Here is a 20,658-nt window from a genome sequence, read left to right on the forward strand (position 1 = left end):
AGCTTTACATTTACTGTTTGGTAACATATATAGATATTGCACAAGTATATAAGTGGAATTTCACAACAATCAGAGATAATGAGATTTACAGCGGGGGAAATGAGCAGGTGAGAGTTGAGCTGAGTCCTGCGGGGAGAGAAGGAGCCAGCATGAGAAGGGAAATGGGATGTGTGCATCATCAGAAGACAGAGGAGGAAACCAGAATCAGCAGAGGATGAGGGGAGAGAGGAGCCAGCCAGTCAGCCAGAGCAATGTGTGATGGTTTCCAGAGGTTAAGCGGTTGCTAAGGACAAAAAAAGTAAAGACATGCATGTGTTTGTAAACACTCCATTCTTTTCCAAGTTAAAAGCAACAACAATAATGAAAATTAAACAGTGATGTTTCTGCTGCAATGAAGTGTGTATTTTAATTTAAAAAATTAAAATAAAACTCTTCCTGTTATTGAGGACTGGTGTAGATAAGACACAAAAGGTACAAAGAAATACGTGAAAAGACAAAACTAATTCAGGAAGTGGGTCAAGGAATCGGAAGAAGAAATTTAAGTTAGAAACAAAGAACAATGTTCGACTGCACTGGCTAGTAAGCAGAGCAATGAACTCAAAGTTGTTCTCACTTCTTAGGGTCTCAAAGTTGAGGAAAACAATTGAGTGTGTGCTGAGGTTGCTTGGAGACAGCCATGAGAGAGTGTGAGCTGTGCACAGATAACTTCCCTACTGTTTCAAGTGTGTCTGCCTCATACTTCCCCTATTGGAATTGTCCACCTCACCATTCCTCAACGATGTCAGGTGTCTACTGCTGATGGACATGCTAAGCCAAGGGCTGGCTAGAATATGTCTTTAAATGGTGGTTCTCCTTTATGAAAGGAAAGACAGATGTAACTAATTCTGTTCTTTTTACCACTGTAATTCTCCAAAACTCCACAAATAAAAACTATTCATTGTACAATCAAAAGAATAGCTGTTGAAAAGCTAGTTATGGGTGAGTTCAAAACAAACTCACTATAATAATAAAGAGATGAGATAACACTGGGGAAAATGTTAAATATTTTTGAATTATATATTCACTTCCCAATTTTTTTTATTTATTTTTGAGATTTTAGGAACATGGATTTTAGAGATAGTTCAGGAGTTAAGAGCACTTTCTGCTTTTCCAGTGAACCTGAGTTTGGTTCCCATCATCGACAGCACATGGTTTGTAACCACATATTAACTGAAACTTCAGGGGATCCAGCAACCTCTTCCAGGCTCCATGCAGACACTACATACATGTATCATGCCCTTCCTATAGACGCTCAAACACATACATATTTAAAAAAAAAGAATTTGGGAGAACCAGAACTCATTGCTGCCCTCTGAAAAATGGAGACACGATATACCTCAGAGTACTTTGTGAGGCCTAAAGTACATTTTGAAAATTGTTTTACATGATATTAAGGTTATTGTACTACTGTGTTATTTATTATAATTATATAATCAAAATAAGCAATGCTTTTCCCATAGTAAGTGATAACCACTCTACTCTTTATTTTACAAGCGTGTCTCCTTCAACACTTGATATTCACAGAATAGCAAATGCATAGAACCACTGAGATTGAAGTCTTGCAAATACAAAATTTAGCTAATAGAAAAATGTATTTGTCAGAATTCTTAACCCAGCAAATGTAATCATACCCTGCTATGATTCCCTAATCCAAAGAGTACAAATGCTTGGACATTTTAGTGTTCTCCACCCTTCCCTTTGATGCTCCCAGTTACTCTTATCTGTACATCATCAATGTGCGTTGGAAGAATGATAGAGTTCTTTCACATCATCAATGCATGCTGGAACGATGATGGAGTTGTTTGCACTAAGAATGTAGATAGACTTCCTGAGGAGGCCCTTTTGGACAGATGTTAAATAATGGTAACACAGGAAGTCAAAACTGAAAAGTATAGAAAATAAAAGGCATGTAACAGTCTAGGCTCAGCACCTTGGTTTGATATGAGTTTATGAAATATTCCTTATCAGAGATACAGAGAGTAGATGTAGGGCAGAACTCGGCTAGCATGGGGCCCATACATGTTTAGATGGAGTGTCCAAAAGCATTTTAGAGTGGAAAACAAATTACCTGTCTACTTAAGGAAGATGATTATGCCAACTGTAGAGAGAGCTGAAAGTGCCAAGACCATAGCAGGACATAATTCAATAGTGAGTACCACAACCTTTAAGGAAGAGTCACTGAGGAAATAGAGCTGTGGACACGTGGGAAGATGAAAGCTGGGGGCTTTGGAAGTGTTCTGAGTACTAGACAGCAAAATGTCCATCTGGGTCACAATGAGCAAGACATAGTCCCTAGTGAATAATTTGTAATGTTCAGTTTTACTGACAATAAGCAGAATTTTAATAAATCAAGGCGAAAGGGAGAAATTCCTAACCTAAAGGTTCAAAGGATTGGCCACTCTGATGTCAGGAACAGGCCATAACTCAGTTCATATCAGACATCAATAATTAACTCTTGCCAGACTGTTGAAAACCTTTCAACCTGAACTACAGCAATGACTGTAAGGACTATTTCAATGTCTTGTCTGTAAGGAATATTTCAATGACTGTAATGCTATTTCAATATCCAGATTTATTTTCATTTTCCAAGCAAACTATGTAGTTGTAATGATCTACTTTCTGGGAATCTATCTTACCCCAGATAAACTTGCCACTTGAAGTCATTAATCTGCATGATGGTAAAAGGGGGTTATTAAGTCTCTTTTATACCTTAGGGCTGACCTATTGATTTACGTGTGACATTATCAAATATTGGTTCTGGTAGAAAGTTTGGAAAAGAGTCCTTGCTCTGTCTATATGCCAGGGGACTCTTAGGATAACAGCTGAGCAGTTCTGATGTCCCTTTTTAAAAGAGAAGGGTGGTACAAATCAATCCAGTCTTATCTCCTTATACAAAGCTCAAGTCCAAGTAGATCAAGGACCTCCACATAAACCAGATACACTGAAACTAAAAGAAGAGAAAGTGGGGAAGAGCCTTGAATACATAGGCACAGGGGAAAATTTCCTGAACAGAGCACCAATAGCTTATGCTCTAAGATCAAAAATCGACAAATGGGACTTCATAAAATTGCAAAGCTTTTGTAAGGCAAAGGACACTGTCAGTAGGACAAAATAGCAACCAAAAGGTTGGGAAAGTATCTTTACCAATCCTACATCCAATAAAGGACACCATGTGGGTAAAGATAGTCAATCAACAAGAGACACAAATGGGCCTGACCACTGAGCCATCTCTCTAGCCCTAGCAATAACTTCTATTGAGTATTATTTCTCTAACTTTACAGTTTTCAAAGGAACAAAAACCTTTTAAATTGTAAGAAATACAATTTCCCTTCCTTGGTACTGAAGGTCTAACACATAAAGTGAAATGGCGAGGGACATTATTACTGAAGGGCTTGCAGTATCTTGCTTTAAGAGTAATCCAGATTGATCATGAGGAGTGAGAAATCAGTAGCAAAAACTTCAGGTAATGCAATATTTTTCATAAAAGGCTGAGCCCATTTCAAAAGCAGAGCACATTAATTTCAAATACAAGATCAATTATAATTGGCAAAATGAACTTCCATACAAAGTATATCCAGTGCAATTTCGGGAAACATGTGTCTTGAACCAGTGGTTCTCAGTGGCTGTCAACCTTCCTAATGCTGAGACCCTTCAATGCAGTTCTTCATGTTGTGGTGACCCCAACCATTAGATCATTTTCATTGCAACTTCACAACTGTAATTCTGGTACCATTCTGAATGTAATGTAAATATCTGTGTTTTCTGATGGTCTTAGTGACCCCTATGAAATGATCGTTTGGTCTCCAAAGTGGTCATGACCCACAATTTGAGAACCACTATTTTAGATGGGTAGAGGATGGAGGATAGAAGGAAAGCTAGATGGTTAGAGAGACAGACAAAATGACAGACTTACAAAAACAAACACATGTGCTTGACTTATTTGACTCATAAAATAAATGGTTAAAATGGAAATGGTCTGACGTTGAAACATTTCAGGCAAACACGAAAGTCGCTGTGTATGTCATGTACCATAAGGCTGGTTAGAAAGACCACTTTCATACTTTTATTTTTGACAAAGAGGGCCTTCAGTAAATGTTTTCATCAGAATATGAGAAATGGAAAGCCACGACAAGCCACCATATTTAAAGACACATTCACACTCGTATGCTATATAACATTGGATAGCATACTATCTTTCTAAGTCTCAGTACTGTTGGTAGCTTCTCCCGTTTCCTCCATCAAGGATTCCTGTGTGGGATTGTCTGCACTTTTTCTACATCCCAAGTTTTCCCCACTTGGGTTTTGAGATGCAGGTTCATGGACCAACAGGCCAGATGTGTTTATGTCCAGGTTGCGTTTAGCTCTTAGGCCATAGGCTTCCTGGGGTTTGACTTTCTTTTGGCAGAACTGGAAAGCATCTTGGAAACCACTGCGAAAATTTTCATTAAAGAAACCATAAATGATGGGGTTGACACTGCTATTGCAGAAGGCGAGCCAGTGGGCAAAAGGGTAGACATAAATATTGATGACACGTAGTTTGTTAGGTGACAGGTCAGCATAGTCTGAGAGCATCATCAGAGTCCACAGGGGAAGCCAGGAAAGGATGAAAAGGAGGGCCACAGTCAGCAGCATCTTGATGACCTTCTGTTTCTTCTTGGATACATGCCACTGCTCCAGGCGCTGCTTACCTGTGCTGTGTGCTGAGGTCTTGAAGAGGGAAGCCCCAATCCTTGCATACATGATAACAATGAGGGAGAGTGGAGCCAGGTAGATAGTGGCAAAGAGCACGGTGGTGTAGATCCTCCTCATTTCCTGGTTTGGCCAATCCTCCCGACACCAGTAGACTGTGCTGGTTTTATTGTGGGAGCTGAGCCTCACACGGTAGTATTTTTCTTCCTGTACATGTAACATGATTGCAGATGGGGTCATAATGGTGATGGCCAGGCCCCAGATGATCACGATCATGACAAAGGCTGTCTTGACAGTGAGCTTGGGCTTAAAGGGGTAGACCACACACCGGAATCTGCAAGGAGAGGTACATGTCAGTGAGGCACTGTGCCAACAAGTGTGAGGACATCCATCTACATTGTCTTCGAAGACACAGGAAGTTGGCACCTGAGGTAATGCAGCGCAGCTCGCCAACCTATGTAACTGACAGAAGATTATGCTTTAATTCAGAGAAAACGAATGCTGTTTCATTTCATGAGATCTCATAAATGCAAATAACCACTCAGATGCTATTCATGAGGAAAGGCGGGAATCGTATCACATTGGAATATCTTGACTATTTTATATTTATCTATAGACAGCCCCTTAGAACTCTGTCATAGACTTAGTGCCATGGGCTTGCATGAGATGTTCTTTGAAATGTTAACATCTAATATTTAAATAACAAAATTAAAGTGTGAAGATGTGGAGTCAGGGAAGGTTACAATCTTGCTTATTGTTATGCATTATTTCAACCCAAGCGGTTGGATTCCAGAGAGATAGGTGCCGCGGACAGCCAGATCTACTGCACTGCTGTAGAGAGCTCATCAGTAGCAATCCATGAACTGATTCCCCCTCGGGTTCCTAATGTTCCCAATATTTCATTTCTGGGCTTGGCCATGGAGTGTGCTCTGACATTAACAAGACTGTACATCGGGGCTGTCCTTTTGGATGCCTCTTCTGCAAACACAGCTTCCAGGTTCTAAGAAACTTAAATTGGATGAGAAGCACATGGGGATAAGGCTCTGGGGAACATTAGAGACAGCAGTCTCAATTTAATTCAGAGTAACCCTACAGCGTAAGTGACCTAGGGAGCAGGAGACTAAGAGTGAAGCCCACTCAACCCCTAGAATCACAAGAGTAATACATTATTCATCTAAAAACACCAAAAGGTGGTTTTAGATATTTCACAATTACATGAATCTGAGAAGCACCATTACGAAATCTGATGGGGACTCCTGCTATATTCCCCATTGAACATGGCAATTCAAAATCTGTTAAGGAATTAGACTGCTTTTGTTATTGTGATTCTTATTATTGTTATGTGTGCATTATAAGGAATTGTAATGTGCATGTGCTTGTATGCAGTATTATCATTTTAGATATGATCACCTATGTAATATATGTTCTGGTTTTGTGAGATTCTGAAGTAGATTGTATAACTTGGCAGACAGATGTGGAGATAAAGAAAGCAAGGGCTGAATAGAAATTCCCAATTAACTTCTGTGACACACCCTCAGAGCATCCCTATACAATGATAGGATAAGACTCTGTTGCTGAAGATGACGTATACCTTACATGCAAGATAAAGAGAAATGAGGCTAGAACAGATCCGATGCTTCCTCCCTTCTGGATAGCTTACACAGTGCCAGATGGTACTCTGCAGGGAGCCAGAGGAAGTTAGGACCTAAATGTTCTCACTTGGCTGTGAACGTTATTAATCAGTCTGCCAGACAAGATGTGCTCATTGGTAAAACCGTGACACAGCTGGTAGGGGTGAAACCAGTTCCCCTCTGGAACGGACTCTGAAGTCTGTTCCACAAGATGGAACCTTGCCTAGAACCAGGTTCCCTCTGGAACTGACTTTGAGGTCTGCTTCACCAGACAGAACCCTTGCCTAGCACCAAGTCAAAAACTCTGCTTAGAAAGGTTGCAGGCCCAAGGGAGGAACCTATTAGTGCTGCTTAGCTGAAGTGAAATAGTATCAAGCATCCTTTTGAATACCTTCATTTACAACCACAGACAATGGCTATCCTCAACCTTAACTTTAGATAAGGTTCTCTTCAATGAATGTCAATGAACTCAGATAGCCATAGCTTCACAAGATGCTAAGAATAATTGATAGACTCAGACCTAAGAAGACCTTTGCTTTATCCCCTTAAGGCTGAGGAGACATAGAGAAAGGCTGTGAAATGCCATTTTCAAAGCATGATATAGCCACAGCAATTAGGAGCTCACAGCAGCTTAGTCTAGTAGCATCGGACCTGTACAAGTTTGACCCATCCAGCAATGAGCTGTGCATGGAGAAGGGGCTCATGGGGCCATGTGACTTACTGCAGAACATATTCTACTAACATGTTCTGGAAACAGGGAGAGTTGGTATCCACTTGTAAACCCACTGGTGAGCCTACAAGGCTCTAAGATAGTTGCAAAGCCATGGTCGCACAGTCTCGTCAACACAAAACAAAACAAAATAGCATGTCGCAAGTATGGCAAAGAGATTTGTATAAGATTATTTGTCTAGAAAAGAAGAAACGGATGCTGGTAGTGGTGGGAGCAGAGATAAGAGAGGCTTGTGAGTGAGAGTCATCAGAATAAATTATATGCATGTATGAAATCATCAAAGACTAAAATATATTAATAAAGTAAGGGTGATTTAATATTATTATGTAATGTCGGTACCTTCTCTTGATTAATAAAAAATGAAATGAATGAAACTAAAGCTATAACTATAAAAAAAGTTAGGATTTCTATTGACATGATAAAGATAGTGACCAGGACAGGCCATGGTGGTGCATACCTTTAATCCCAGCACTCAAAATGCAGCAGCAGATGGCTCTCTATGAGTTTGAGACTAGCCTGGTCTACATAGTTAATTCCAGTCCATCCAAGGCTACCTACTAAAACTCTGTCTCAAAAAGTAACACAGCAGACAAAAAAAATCACAACCAAAATCAATTCAGGAAGATAGATTTATTTCAGCTTATAATTCTCAGGTCACACTCCATAACGGAGGGAAGTCAGGACAGGAATCCTGGAGGTAGAGGCCGTGGAAGAGTGCCGCATATTGCCTTAAACATTTTTTTTCTTAATCATCCCAGGATGACCTACTCAGGGATAGTACCACCCACAATGGCCTGTCCCCTCCACATCAATTATTAATCATGAACCCCCTCACACAGACTTGCCTACAGGCTGAGCTTATGAAGGCCCTTTTTTTCTTAGTTGAAATTCCTTCCTCTCAGATGTCTTTGTTAGCTTGTGTAAGGTTGACAAAACATTACACGGAACACACATAAAATACACAATCAAAAAGTCAATAACTTGCTGAAGATCAAGGCACCGTGCCATGCGAAAGAATAAAACAACGTTGCATTCATTTATTAATTAACCTCATTAAACTTTCACGCATTAAAAGTGGAAGAAAATACATGGTGTCCTTCAGGGGCATTGTTCTCCAGACCAAACAAATGTTATTTCTCTTCTCTCCAGCATGCTGTCTTGCAGCAAACATTACAGCTGTAATGTCCTCTTGGCAGCCCCCAAATTCACTTATCTTCCTGTTTGCAGAGACATTCTGATGTTGCTAGTCACCCCTCCTGTATATGCATTTCTGCTTTTCCAACATTGGTCTGCATCTGGAATGTTTGAGATTTCACACTGTGGCACTGGATTGTGGGTATGATTGTGCAATCTCTCAGGCAGTATATGGTTTTGAAATGTACACCAGTTGAATCACTGAATTATGTGGTCCTGCTTCATTCATTTTAATTTCCCTATCATTACCCACTAAAAACCAGCACAAATTGCTTGATTTTAATCTCATTTAACTTTGAAAATAAAGACTTTTCAAGGTCTTTTAAATGACTTTTTAAATTTTTTTTCAAGCGTCATGTCATAAACATTGCTCAAAGCATTTAAGGACATTTAAGTACCAATTGTAAGTGGGAGTAAATTTTTTAAACTTAAAGATGAAGTAGAAATACAGATAATAATATAGCTCTCATTCACTGTAGAGATCCCTAATCAATATAGAACATTCACTTGTAGGGGACGCCCTTGTTTTTAATGTGTTTCTTAAAAATGTGATGTATATTTTGAGTGAGCACACACACAAAAACCATGAATCTCTTACCAAAAACCTGATGTGGTTTATAACTACAAACATGGAAGGACCAACTGGCCTTGTTATATAATTTTTGCAAAGACTAGAAGCAATGTATCAGTGAGTCTAAAATTAAATACCCAATAAATTCATATTCCCAAGCTGTAACTGCATGGAAAATATTAACCATTTAAGAACTGAAAAAAAAAATGTAACTACATGAATTACATAATTTTTTATAAATATTTGGTGAAGCAATAAATTTGGGTGAAGCAATAACTCTGAGTTGCAGTAGTACCAGCAGGTATGCAGTTGCATGAGCATGCTCAGGACCATTTAGAAGTGGTGACAAGATGTAGGAACTACAGATTAGATTTAGAGCTGACTTACCTGTCCACGGCTATGGCAACCAAGGTGAAGACAGAAGCGGCAACCGATATCCCTTGCACCAGCCCGCTGATCTTGCACATGCTGCTTCCAAACGGCCATCCTAGATTGGGGATGGAATAGGTTTTGACTCAATTCTTTCACCTCACTATACGGCAAATATTAACAAAAGACGAGAAATGAAAGCAGCCGTGGAGTAATACATCCCAGCATGCTCAGTGATTTCTCCACACAGAATGTGCATCCTCAGAGCAAGACTTCCGCAGCAAAGCTTACATACATCCCAGGGACTACAAGAAGTACTTCACTCCTGGTACTATATTCAATCCCCGGGAGAAGATTCTGAACGCTCTGTTCTCTAAATCGTGGCAGCTCTACACAAGGATAAAACCAGAACTGTACGCCTTGCTCCAGTCACCTTAAAAATATTTAAACCTAGGTAAGTATCTAGAGTGCACACCATCAAACCTTATGCTGCAATGCCTTAAACAAGTGGTTTCAACCTTCCTAATGCTGTGACCCTGTAACACAGTTCCTTATGCTGTGGGGAACCAACCATAAAATTATTTCCATTGCTACTTCATGACTTAATTTTGTTACTGTTATGAGTTATAATGTAAATGTCTGATATTTCTAATGGTCTTAGGTGACCCCTATGAAGAGTTGCTCAATCCTTCAGGGAGGTCACGGTCCCCAGGTTGAGAAACGCTGCTTTAAATGACTAGAATAGCCAGGATATTAATTTACTAATTTGGAAATACATGCCATAATTTGTGAGGAAGTGGGAATTACATATGATACAAATACACACAGTGCATGACCACTGTGATGGTGACACCAGAATGGAGACACCTTGGCATGAATGACAGTCATCTATTTCAGTTACTTAACTAAATCTCAGGGACCAGGGCATTTCTCTGAGAAATCAATACTATCAGAGCTTTAGAATACACATTTGCTATTAAAAAAAAATAGCTTCTCCTAACCGCTGTTTTTGTTTAGATCTTAAAGTATATTTTCTGTTTAAACAAAAACACCTATAGTTTCTTTAAAAAAACCAACTATTCATATCTGATCTCAATTAGCACAAAATACCACAAATGAGTGTATTTTAACAGCAACCCTATTTGAATTTCTCACTGTTTCACTTTGCTCTCAGAGACAAGGTCTCACCATGTTCTTCAGGCTGGCCTCAAACTCACACCTCATTACTTCAGCCTCTCAGGCAGTCTAGATCATGAAATGAGAGTCCTCGGTGAGTCTATAGAACACATAGGGGTCCTCACTAAATGGTCCTTAATACTAAGGAAGTCTCAAATATAAATGAAAGGGAATATAAGGACTGCGTAGTGGAAAACTCACACAGAACCGGAATGAAGATGTTACTAGCAATCTCAAAAATGTAAAATGATAGCAGATACACATGCAGAAAACAAACAAAAATAAGGCTAAGTAATCTAAGATAGTAAAACGGAAGAACCCAAGGTGAAAATTGAGGAAACCCTTGTCTGCCACACTGTCTGCACTGACCCCAGGACTCCATACAGGCTGGGCAAGCACGCTGTCACTGAGGTACGTACTTAGCTCTTAGATTAAAAGAAAGATTTATTATCATTTTAAAATCACGAATATGGGTGTGTCTATGTATAGGTACACATGGGTGAGTTCAGGTGCCCATAGAAGCCAGAAGAGAACATCAAATCTCCTAGAAGCTAAAGTCATAGGCAGTTTTGTGTCATACAACAGTGGGTGCTGGGAACTGAAACTAGGTCCTCTGGAACTGCTCTTAACCATTAAGCAATCTGTTTAGTCTCAAATCCTTGGATTTTGGGTACAGTGGCTTTATGGCTTTATGTAAACTAGGCTAAACTTTAACTTGCAGTTCTCCTACCTGGACTGCTAATGTGCTGATATTATAGTTATATACCGCACTCCAACAGACAGACAGACAGACAGACAGACACACATGCACACACGCACACACACACATACACACACACACACTCACACACTCACACACTCATCTTTGGAAAACAAGAGGCATAGATTGAATGAGACATAAGAAAGGGGCCCCCTAATCTCTTCTGTGTTAAGAAAACATCAAAAGAAGAAGGGAAAAGACTTTGCCAAGAAAAATTCTCCAAGATTAAACGCATTGGTTTTCATATTGAAAGAAGCAGTTTGTATGCAGTACAGTAAATAAACTCCCAAAAAGCAACCTCCAACCCTAATTTTATAACATTCAGAACTCCGGGGGAAATAAAGAAAACTCAGCAAGCTTTTAGGATGAAAAATATAGAACCCAAATAAAAGACAGCAAGAGTCAAATTTTTCAGCAGTTACTCAAACATTTCCCAGAAGTAATAAGAAAGCAATTCCTTTAAAATCATGAGAGAAAAAATGTCCAGCCCCGAATGGTTCACACAGCGAACTATAATCGAGTGTGGGAGTGACAGAAAGATGTGTAAGTTCTCAGAAATGGTTCATCACGATGCACTCTTGCTTGGGAGGGAATAAAGTAGAACAAAGTTGTGCATCCAGAAAACACAGGACCAAGGACAAGGGGAAGTGAAGAGCCCTGAGAGTTAACAATCACCAAGCGAGTTCCATTCTGGACCAAGAGAGGCCGTGAAGCTTGTGAACGCATGTTTGCGTTTGTGTGGTGTAAAGTGGATTACCAAAATGAAATTTCTGTCTTATGCAGCTGAGAAACATAAAATTACACTAGTTGCATGTTTACTTAAATTTATGGTCCTAATTACCAAAACTTAAGGCAGGAGGTTCTGCAAGTGGCCTACCATTGGGAAACAAAACCAAGGGCATGGTGAGGTGAGTTATGTGCAAAATATTAAGGTAGTCATTTAATGCAAAGTAAATATGGCAGAAAAATGAGTGTCGTGAGCAGATATGAACTTTGATATGGCCTGTCCTACTTTGAATAACTCTAATATGCTGAGATGATTTAATTGTGAACATATCAAAGGTTGTTTCACAATTAATACCACAATGTTAAATCAATGAACACCTTACTGGGTTTAGGAACTACACTCCCCCTGCACCTCTAGAAATGTAAGGTGAAAGAAAAGATAACATGGGCTCAGACGCGTCAGAGAGAAGTTCTTATTCTCAAGCCTATATGTATATCTAGGTGTTTATTACATGTTTTGTTTAGAATATTCATCTTGTGAAGATAGGTATGTGGAACACTTCTGGGAACTCAATAAGCATGTGCGAGTGAATGAATGACTCCACTCTGACTCTGGGTATATGTGGGAAACGTTATCATCTTTATACAAGACACAAGCCAACATACCTGCTATGATGTTGTCCAGCAATGTGATAGGCATGCAGAATATTCCAACCAGTAAGTCACTTATTGCGAGGTTGAAGATGAAGAAATTAGTGACCGTGTGCATGTACCTATTCCTTATTACAACAAAGCAAACGACAGTGTTTCCCACCATGCACAGGAAGAAGATCAGGAAGTAGGAGCTAATGAAGACAGCTGTCACGTGGGGCTGGTGGAGATAGTAGTTCATGTATGTGATGTTGATATCTGAATACCAAGGATGCTGTGTGTCATTGCCACTCCAGATGTGATCCCAGCTTCCTGAAGAGTTTGAGTCCCATCTCTTGCCCATGGTGGACCTTATCAAAGGAGAGGCTGGAAAAAAATCAACGAAATATTGGTAAAATGTAACATCTGTGTTTACGTTTAATAAGAGAATCCATTTCTCAACATCACTGAATTTCAATGAGTTCTCAGAGTCCATCAGTTTTAAATGGACCTGAATTTTAAGTATGGTACTTGTCTTATTTGGATTTCTACTGGAAGCATTTGAAATTACTCCTCTGTGCCATACATAATGATCATTACAGTTGCTTCCCTGACATACGATATATTTCACTTCTGAACATAGTTGATCTGTCAAAACCCACTTGTTCTTGTAAGACAGGAGGACATCAGAAGAGCATCTATGTTGTCTAGTAATCTAACAAGGGATTATTTCTAAGTGTGTTTTGAAAATTCAGAGCCACCTCTGTATTCCAATTATTTTATTTAAACATAAAATTAAGTTCCTATATTCCCAACTAAGAGTAATGTTAGGAATTTTATGTTGGTAGATGTAAATTTAAGTGGATCAACAACTAAGCTGATAGAATCACATTTTGAAGACCTTTGAGTCAATTAGTGACTTCACAGTCTCTTCTGGATGTTTAGCAAGTATATGTGTTGTACTATGGTGAGGCATGTTGGTCCTATAAATATTACAGTAAGAACTGAGTTATGTATTACATATCTGATGCTTGATTTTGAATGATATTCATTTGTGTGTTCTTTAACTAAGCAATCCTGTACTTTCACTTGCCTCTACTTAACTCTGAACCAATTCTGATTTGAGAGTCACACGGAACTTAAATGAATAAGCTACTTATTCATTTCCTAACGGAGCTTTGTTACTGGCGACACTTCTGAATGAAATCACTGAATGGGTGAGATCCTGTTAATCGATTTCCTTGGTCACCCAAAAGAGATGTAGCTTTTTATGGCTTTCAGGAAAAGGGTGTATTTGTAAATAAGCTAACATTTGTACAATAAAGTAGTCTTAGGAAAAGAACCAAAATATATAAGATATAACAGCTTGTGTGTGTGTGTGTGTGTGTGTGTGTGTGTGTGTGTGTGTGTTTGTATGTAAGTTTTTTTGTAGTTTAAAGCTTATGCCTTTATCTGGGACTGTCTCCAGCTAGTTCATTTAACCCTACTATGACTATCTTGTCTACCATCTCACAGCTAGCTCTACGCCTTTCTCTGTTCCTCTGTGGTCTATGTCTGCTCCCCTCTGTGTCTGCCCTCTGAATCCCCAGCTTCAACTTTCTTCCCCTGCATCACTGTCATTCTCTCTGCCCAGAAGTTCTACCCTCCCCTTCTTGCCCAACTATAGGCTGTCAGCTCTCTATTATAACCAATCAGCAGTGAGACAATCTCAGATATAACTCTAGACTGATTGCCTTAGGCAGTTGAGGAAGAATCAATATTTACAAAAATAAAAAACCCAATGATGAGCCATAGAAATGACAATACCAAAATTCTGCCAGCATTTAGTTCTCTGCTGATACAGAGGTTACAATTGAAAATACAAAGACACACCTCCCCACGGTGTGAAGAAGAGTTACCCCAATACTTCACATTAAGATTAGGAAAAGAACATGGTAGCCCATCACTTAAATGAGCGCTTCCTTAATACCTGCATTTGGCAGGCGCTCCTTAGCTTTAGATTACACACACTAGAGTTTATCCAAATCGTACCTAGTACCTATCCATAAAATGTGTGAACTGAGTTTATAGTTAGTCCATTTTAGACAGTTCGAAATGAGCGCATTAAATCTAATTAATTATATTCTTTATTTATTTTACAGATGCAGTGATATGGAGAGGTTGGAATGTTGCAAGTTCAGAGATTAATTACATTATCCTGGACTGGGTTGAGCCTCATGGATAGCCATTCTTTGCCCATAAAACTTAGAAACATTTGGAATCATTTAACTGAGAGCCCCAGTTTATCAATCAAACACCTAAAAATATCACTAAATACCACCTGAGGCCTATAGAAAAGTGTCCCCCATTTTGCCGTACCCACTTTTCTGATGTGCTCACCAATGTGTTTAAACATACATTGATTTACTATTTTGTTCTATATTATTAACACTATAAAATTCTACTGGAGTTTCCACACTGGAACAATGAATTTGAGATAACCTAACGCTCTGATTCCAGAGCCATGGCCACTCAAATTTGGCTCTAGGATAAACTCTCAATTCCCTTTAGGGTACTGTGCCTTGTGTCTCCATACACCTAGCAAGTGTGATGATTCCAAAGCAGAAACAAAGTCAGTAGAAAAAAGACATTGCTATGAGTATTCCACTCTGCTATTTCATTCCTATTTAATAGATGTGCAAATAAACTCAGCATACTAAATCATGTGTTTTTGGAATAGTATAGCTGCATTGCCCCTATAAATATTGAGACTCATCCCATAGTATAATGGCCAATTTCAGTGACTGGCTCGAACATGGGTAATCTCTTTAACACATTTTAGTTGCATGCTTTCCACATCCCAAAAACGCCTCAATGCTGGGGCTATTGGCAGCTTTAAAGTTTTGTGGTTATAGGCTTTCTGAAGACTAGGGAAATACTTCGATTACTGTTTCTGACTAGGGCAATAGAAGGTGCTGAAATCAGGAGGAACTACTTCTTCTCTTGGTCTCTTACATAATCCAGCTCCTGGGAAGACAAGAAAATAATGTTCAGGAGACATAAATGGAATTACAGACTCCGGGAAAACATAAGGGGTTACTTAATAACAAATGGTCAGAGCAAAACAAAAAGAGAGAAAGCGATGTGAGGAAAGAAATGGGACGAGAGGGAGGGGTCAGCACCCATCCACTCAGGAATGTAAGTGGTATTAAACATAGTCTGAACAGTTCCCCCTGTCCCCTCTCCAATCCCTTCATCCTTTCTTTCTTTTCAACTTGATACTTTCTTTCCATCTTATACACCTAGAGGAACACTGAGCTGAAACCCCAGCATGTCAAGTACAGTTCCAGAAAGAAATAGTGCAACAACATTAACATTTGGAGGGCGAGGTATTGTTCTGACCTTCCCATCCCTCTTGAACAGTCATGGCAACTCTGTAAGGGTTATAGTTAGGAAGAAATAAAATCAAATGACAACAGTCACAAACAGAAGCCCTGAATGGATTCACAAGCAGAACCAGCCTGAATGGATTCCTATGGATAAAAACAAATATGAATGAGATCGGATGAACAATGCTAAAACTGCTGAAGCAAGACCATGGGCTCTGTGAGTGTATTTGGGTAACATTCTGGGACTGCCTGGGGTAGTTCCCCAGAATTACTATACGAGAGAGAAGTTTCCCATGTTCCAGAGCACTCATGGGAGACAGTGATGTTGTGAAATGGCCACAGGGTAACTATGATGACTGGAAGATGCCACGAGGAAGGTCCAACATCAGGCTGAGGTGAGAAGCAGAGGGTGAGATGGGAAGGGTCATTATGGAATGTCTTTCTGTAGGGAAGTACCCCAGGCCAAAGGGGACCCCTTGTCATAATCTAGGCTAGTGCTTTCCTTTCTGTGATAATTTTCAAAAGAAGTGGGCATAATTTGCCCTGCCACTTCAAAGAAATCAGTGCAAATGTACTACGTTGCCAGAGTATACTTGAATTTGCCAATATAACTGTTGTAGTTTCACGAAATGAGACTTTGATTCAATAAACATTCAAAGCAGGCTAGTAAATTGCTTGGACTATTATTATCAGAGATCCTCCTCTGAGGAAAAGGTCAGAGGAGTTAAGTACTACAGCAGCTCACATGATAGATAGATAGAGGCAAGCTACTAATTCCAGCTAAAAGTTGGAATGGGAATTACATAGACTGGAGCAATTAACATCATTCCAAAATATATCTTACTGACACTTCCAAGAAGCAGGGTGAATCTGGATGCTTTGGCTTGGCCATGGGGTCTATTAATTTTTTAATCTAAGAATCATATTGATTTCTAGTCACCAAAGCATGACCAAAAGTATTTGAATTTGAGTAGGGGACTAAGAGGAGACATTTGTTAAAAGACTCAAAGGATGATGACCTACAATGGCATACTACGATTCTAATTTGTTTGCTCATACAACATTGGATATCTCTGTGCTCATACAACATTGGATATCTCTGTGCTCATACAACATTGAATATCTCTGTGCTCATATAACATTAGATATATTTGAGACCAGAAATACACACTGTGACTCAGTGTGACTCAGCTAATGACAGCAATGAAATAGTTCAATAAGTAGTTCTTATGCCTGAGCCCAAAAACCATCTAAGAGATCTATTCCTCATAAAGTATTGGAAGCCATTTGGTAGCATCTATCTGTGTCCTGGCCTATCCTATAACTTAGAAGACTATGGGGCAATTCTGGAGCTAGACACCAAGGTAAAGTCAGAGGCATTCAAATATATCAAGTCGTATATTCCAAATAATTAGTGAATTAAAGAGTAATGCACTGAGTAATAGTGAGGGATGAGCACATCCAGGGTACGCCGTCACTATATACAAGAGCAGGTTTGCTTCAAAGGCTATAGGATCAGCAGTGAAACATCCAGAGGGCCTCTCTGATCCCATTTCTGCATGCTCTTTGTCTAAAAATTGGCTCACAGCTGAGTATAAGAAGCCACGTGGCTTGTTGCTGAACATTTCTGTACCTGTTACTATGAGTATGTAAGTCATCCATGACATATGATGCACACACAAGAAAAGCCTAAATAGAATCTGCAGCCAGTGGCCTTGCTATATATCTGAGGAAAAGAGTGTTTCATTGAAGAGAGTTCTCAGGAGAACTGAGATTTAAATTATGTCATGTACATGATTGCCTGTCATAACCAATTGCCACGTAAGACTAGGTTTTCAATAAGGCATATGCTTTAGTCAGATTTCACACACACACGCACACACACACACACACACACACACACACACACACACACACACACATATGCATGCACGCATGCACACACCCTATTCAGTTGCCTTTCACTGAGGGCTCTTGTACTGGCATCCTGGAGAATCACTGAAAGGCAGGACATTCATCACTCCTACATTATTCCTGCAGTATTTAGTATTCTTAAGCTTCTTTATTCTCACTACAACCTAGCTGTTCATTAAAAATTCCGTCAATAATGCTAATCCCTCAAAACATTATCACTTTCTTGGTTGAGTGTTAACTCTTCTAGCGCAATTTCATAACACTGTGTGATGTTTTGCTTAATATTTGGTACTTACAAAAGCCTTGTCTGATTTAATTTCTTATATAAAAAATACTGTATTCCTTGAATGGTTTCAATAAGATAGATTTGTAAGGTGATTTTTTTTTCTGATGGAAACAAGCCAAAATATATACTATACTAGGCAATATTATTGATTAGCATAATTGAAAAGTTTCACAGCAAGGTCCTTAGGTCCTTTTTATTTAATGTCCTTCTTATTTTTCTAGTTCCTACAGATTTTTTTTGTTTGACTTTAATTTTGAGATTTTAAAATAACCATTGGGAGGTCTACAGGAATGAGGTCCTCTGTGTTTTAAGAAATAGCAAAGAGGGAGCGGTCCTCAACATTTGGGGGATCACAGTGCAGAACTGGCTCATAAGCTGTTGCAGCTGCCTAAGTAATTACTTATGCAGATAGCGGAAGTGGCTTCAGTCTGTCAGCATCCATATGTATATATGGAATTTTGTATTTCCCAGTCATAAGCATTATTCAAAGACCTTTCTCTGATACCATGAAATCCAAACTCATTAGCCTGGTAGTTAAGCTCAGCCACAGACGGGACCCAGTTGAACTCATCAGTTTATCTCCTTCAATTTGTGATGCTCAGCTATTTCTATGAAGACTGAAATTGCTAAGGAGAATGAATCTGTACCCCTTTGAGCTGGAAGGAAGGAGTGAAAGGACTATAAAATTACACAGAGATGTCACTTCATAATGAGAAAATCTGAGATTTTTTTGAGTCATTTTAAAAACATTTTATTGGATATTTTATATATTTACATTTCAAATGTTATCCCCTTTCCTCCTCCTCACTCTCCCTCCTCTATCTACCAGCTTCTGTGAGGATGCTCCCACTCCTACCAACCCACTCCCACCTCAGTGCCCTGGCATTTCCCTACACTCGGGAATCTAGCTTTCACCGGACCAAGAGCCTCTCCTCCTATTGATGCTAGACAATGCCGTCCTCTGCTACATATGCAACTGGAGCCATGGGTCCCTCCATGTGTACTCATTGGTTGGTGGTTTAGTCCCTGGGAGCTCTGGGGGTGGGGGTTCTGTTTGGTTGATATTGTTGTTCTTCCTGTGGGACTGCAAACCCTTTCAGCTCCTTCAGTCCTTTCTCTAACTCCTCCATAGCGGTCCCCATAGTCAGTCTGATGGTTAGCTGCAAACATCCTCAATTCAAATAAGTGAATTGTATAGTATCCAAGATATCTAAATAGGTCAGGGCTGGTTGTGATGGAGCAAACATGTAATCTCATCATCAAAAGGCTGGAGCAGAGGTTTAGTGTGTCCAGTGCAGCCTGGGACTCATACTGAAGCTCTGTCTCAAAATGAAGAAAGAATGGAATAAGAAGCAGAAACGAAGATATATTTTCACAATCAAGTATTTTGTTTGAAATGAAATTTTCATTTTTAGTATGTAAATATAAATAGCATTGCTCTTTCCCCTCTAAAGTGAGAATTAATTCAAACTGCTTTTCAAGCAAATTACATTTCAGTATCATACCAAGAACAGAGAGTTATTTCTCTCACTATAAACTTAAACCATGAAGAATACAAAGATAGTCCTTCACCCTTCTACCAAGGTGCTTTGGAAGGATAAGACTCCTTAAATAAATCAACTTCTTCTTGCTATTCATTTATTCAAAAGTAGTTTTTCTAACATGGCATTTTCAAAGTTTATCTCACTTCATGTTTTAGCTTTGTGTCCAGTGACATTACTTTTTAGTTTTGGATGTGTCTGATGACATCACCTTTTAGCTTAGGATGTGTCCAGAGAAATTTCCTGCACTGGGCTCAGAGGACACTTTTTACTCACTTTCAAAAAGTTATGTCAGTTTTCGTACTACAGTACTAAGCAGCTTATCAATGGTAGGTGAAAACCAGGATCATGTAAGCTTGGCTGAGCTGTCAGCATCCACACATGTTCTCTTCTGAACACTATTATGAATAGGTTTTTCCACATCAACAGTCATTGCTAAGCTCTTCAGATAGAGACTGAGAAGGAGATGAGACGATGAGATTCCAGCAGGACTGAGGCATATCACCTTGGTACAGTGTGCTTTCTATTCGGTTTACTGACACCATCAATACTTTTTAGTATAATGAAAACACAACTTGAGATGCAGCACAAGTGGAACATTTTAAATTACATGCGTTTACTCCATGACTACTGTACTAAATACTACATGGTAAGATCACTTTTGTATTTTTTTCTCCTAGGCTGGTAGGATGAGTGAACTTCTAAACTCATGCATCTGGAGAGAGAAGGAAGACATTGGTAGAAGGAATGTTGCTACAAGAGCATGTATCTCTTTCAAAGCCTGACCTCACTCGCCTACTCACTCACTCACTCACTCACTCACCTACTACCTCCCTCTCTCCCTCCCTCCTTCCCTCCCTCCCTTCTATCCTCCCTCCTATCCCTATCTGGAAATGACCCAAACACTCTGAGTAGTTGACACGTATAGACTAAGCCATGCCTCCTGTGTCATATTTGCTGAGAGTAAATAAAGTTGCCAGACCCACATCAAACAAGAAATAGTAGGAAGCACAGCCTTACGAAAGCTGGGAAAT

At 39.4% G+C, this 20,658-nt stretch overlaps 1 protein-coding gene across 3 annotated transcripts in view; it reads right to left on the bottom strand.

The window, feature by feature from the left end:
- Positions 1-1,713: 1,713 nt before the first annotated feature.
- Npffr2 (neuropeptide FF receptor 2) overlaps positions 1,714-20,658 on the bottom strand; it is a 47,319-nt gene continuing 28,374 nt past the window's right edge. For 2 of the 3 annotated variants that reach the window (NM_023980.2, NM_001412396.1), the window contains exons 2-4: positions 12,552-12,886; positions 9,242-9,341; positions 4,080-5,062 (exon numbers count right to left, since the gene is read on the bottom strand). In NM_023980.2, coding sequence (NP_076470.1) covers positions 4,237-5,062; positions 9,242-9,341; positions 12,552-12,879 — 1,254 coding nt within the window. In that variant the 5' untranslated portion in view covers positions 12,880-12,886 and the 3' untranslated portion in view covers positions 4,080-4,236. Of the gene's footprint in view, positions 5,063-9,241; positions 9,342-12,551; positions 12,903-20,658 lie in introns of all 3 variants that reach the window. The other variant, XM_063273651.1, reaches the window with a different exon arrangement.

Source organism: Rattus norvegicus, chromosome 14 (genome assembly GCF_036323735.1).
Source record: "Rattus norvegicus strain BN/NHsdMcwi chromosome 14, GRCr8, whole genome shotgun sequence".
Lineage (NCBI taxonomy): Eukaryota > Metazoa > Chordata > Mammalia > Rodentia > Muridae > Rattus > Rattus norvegicus.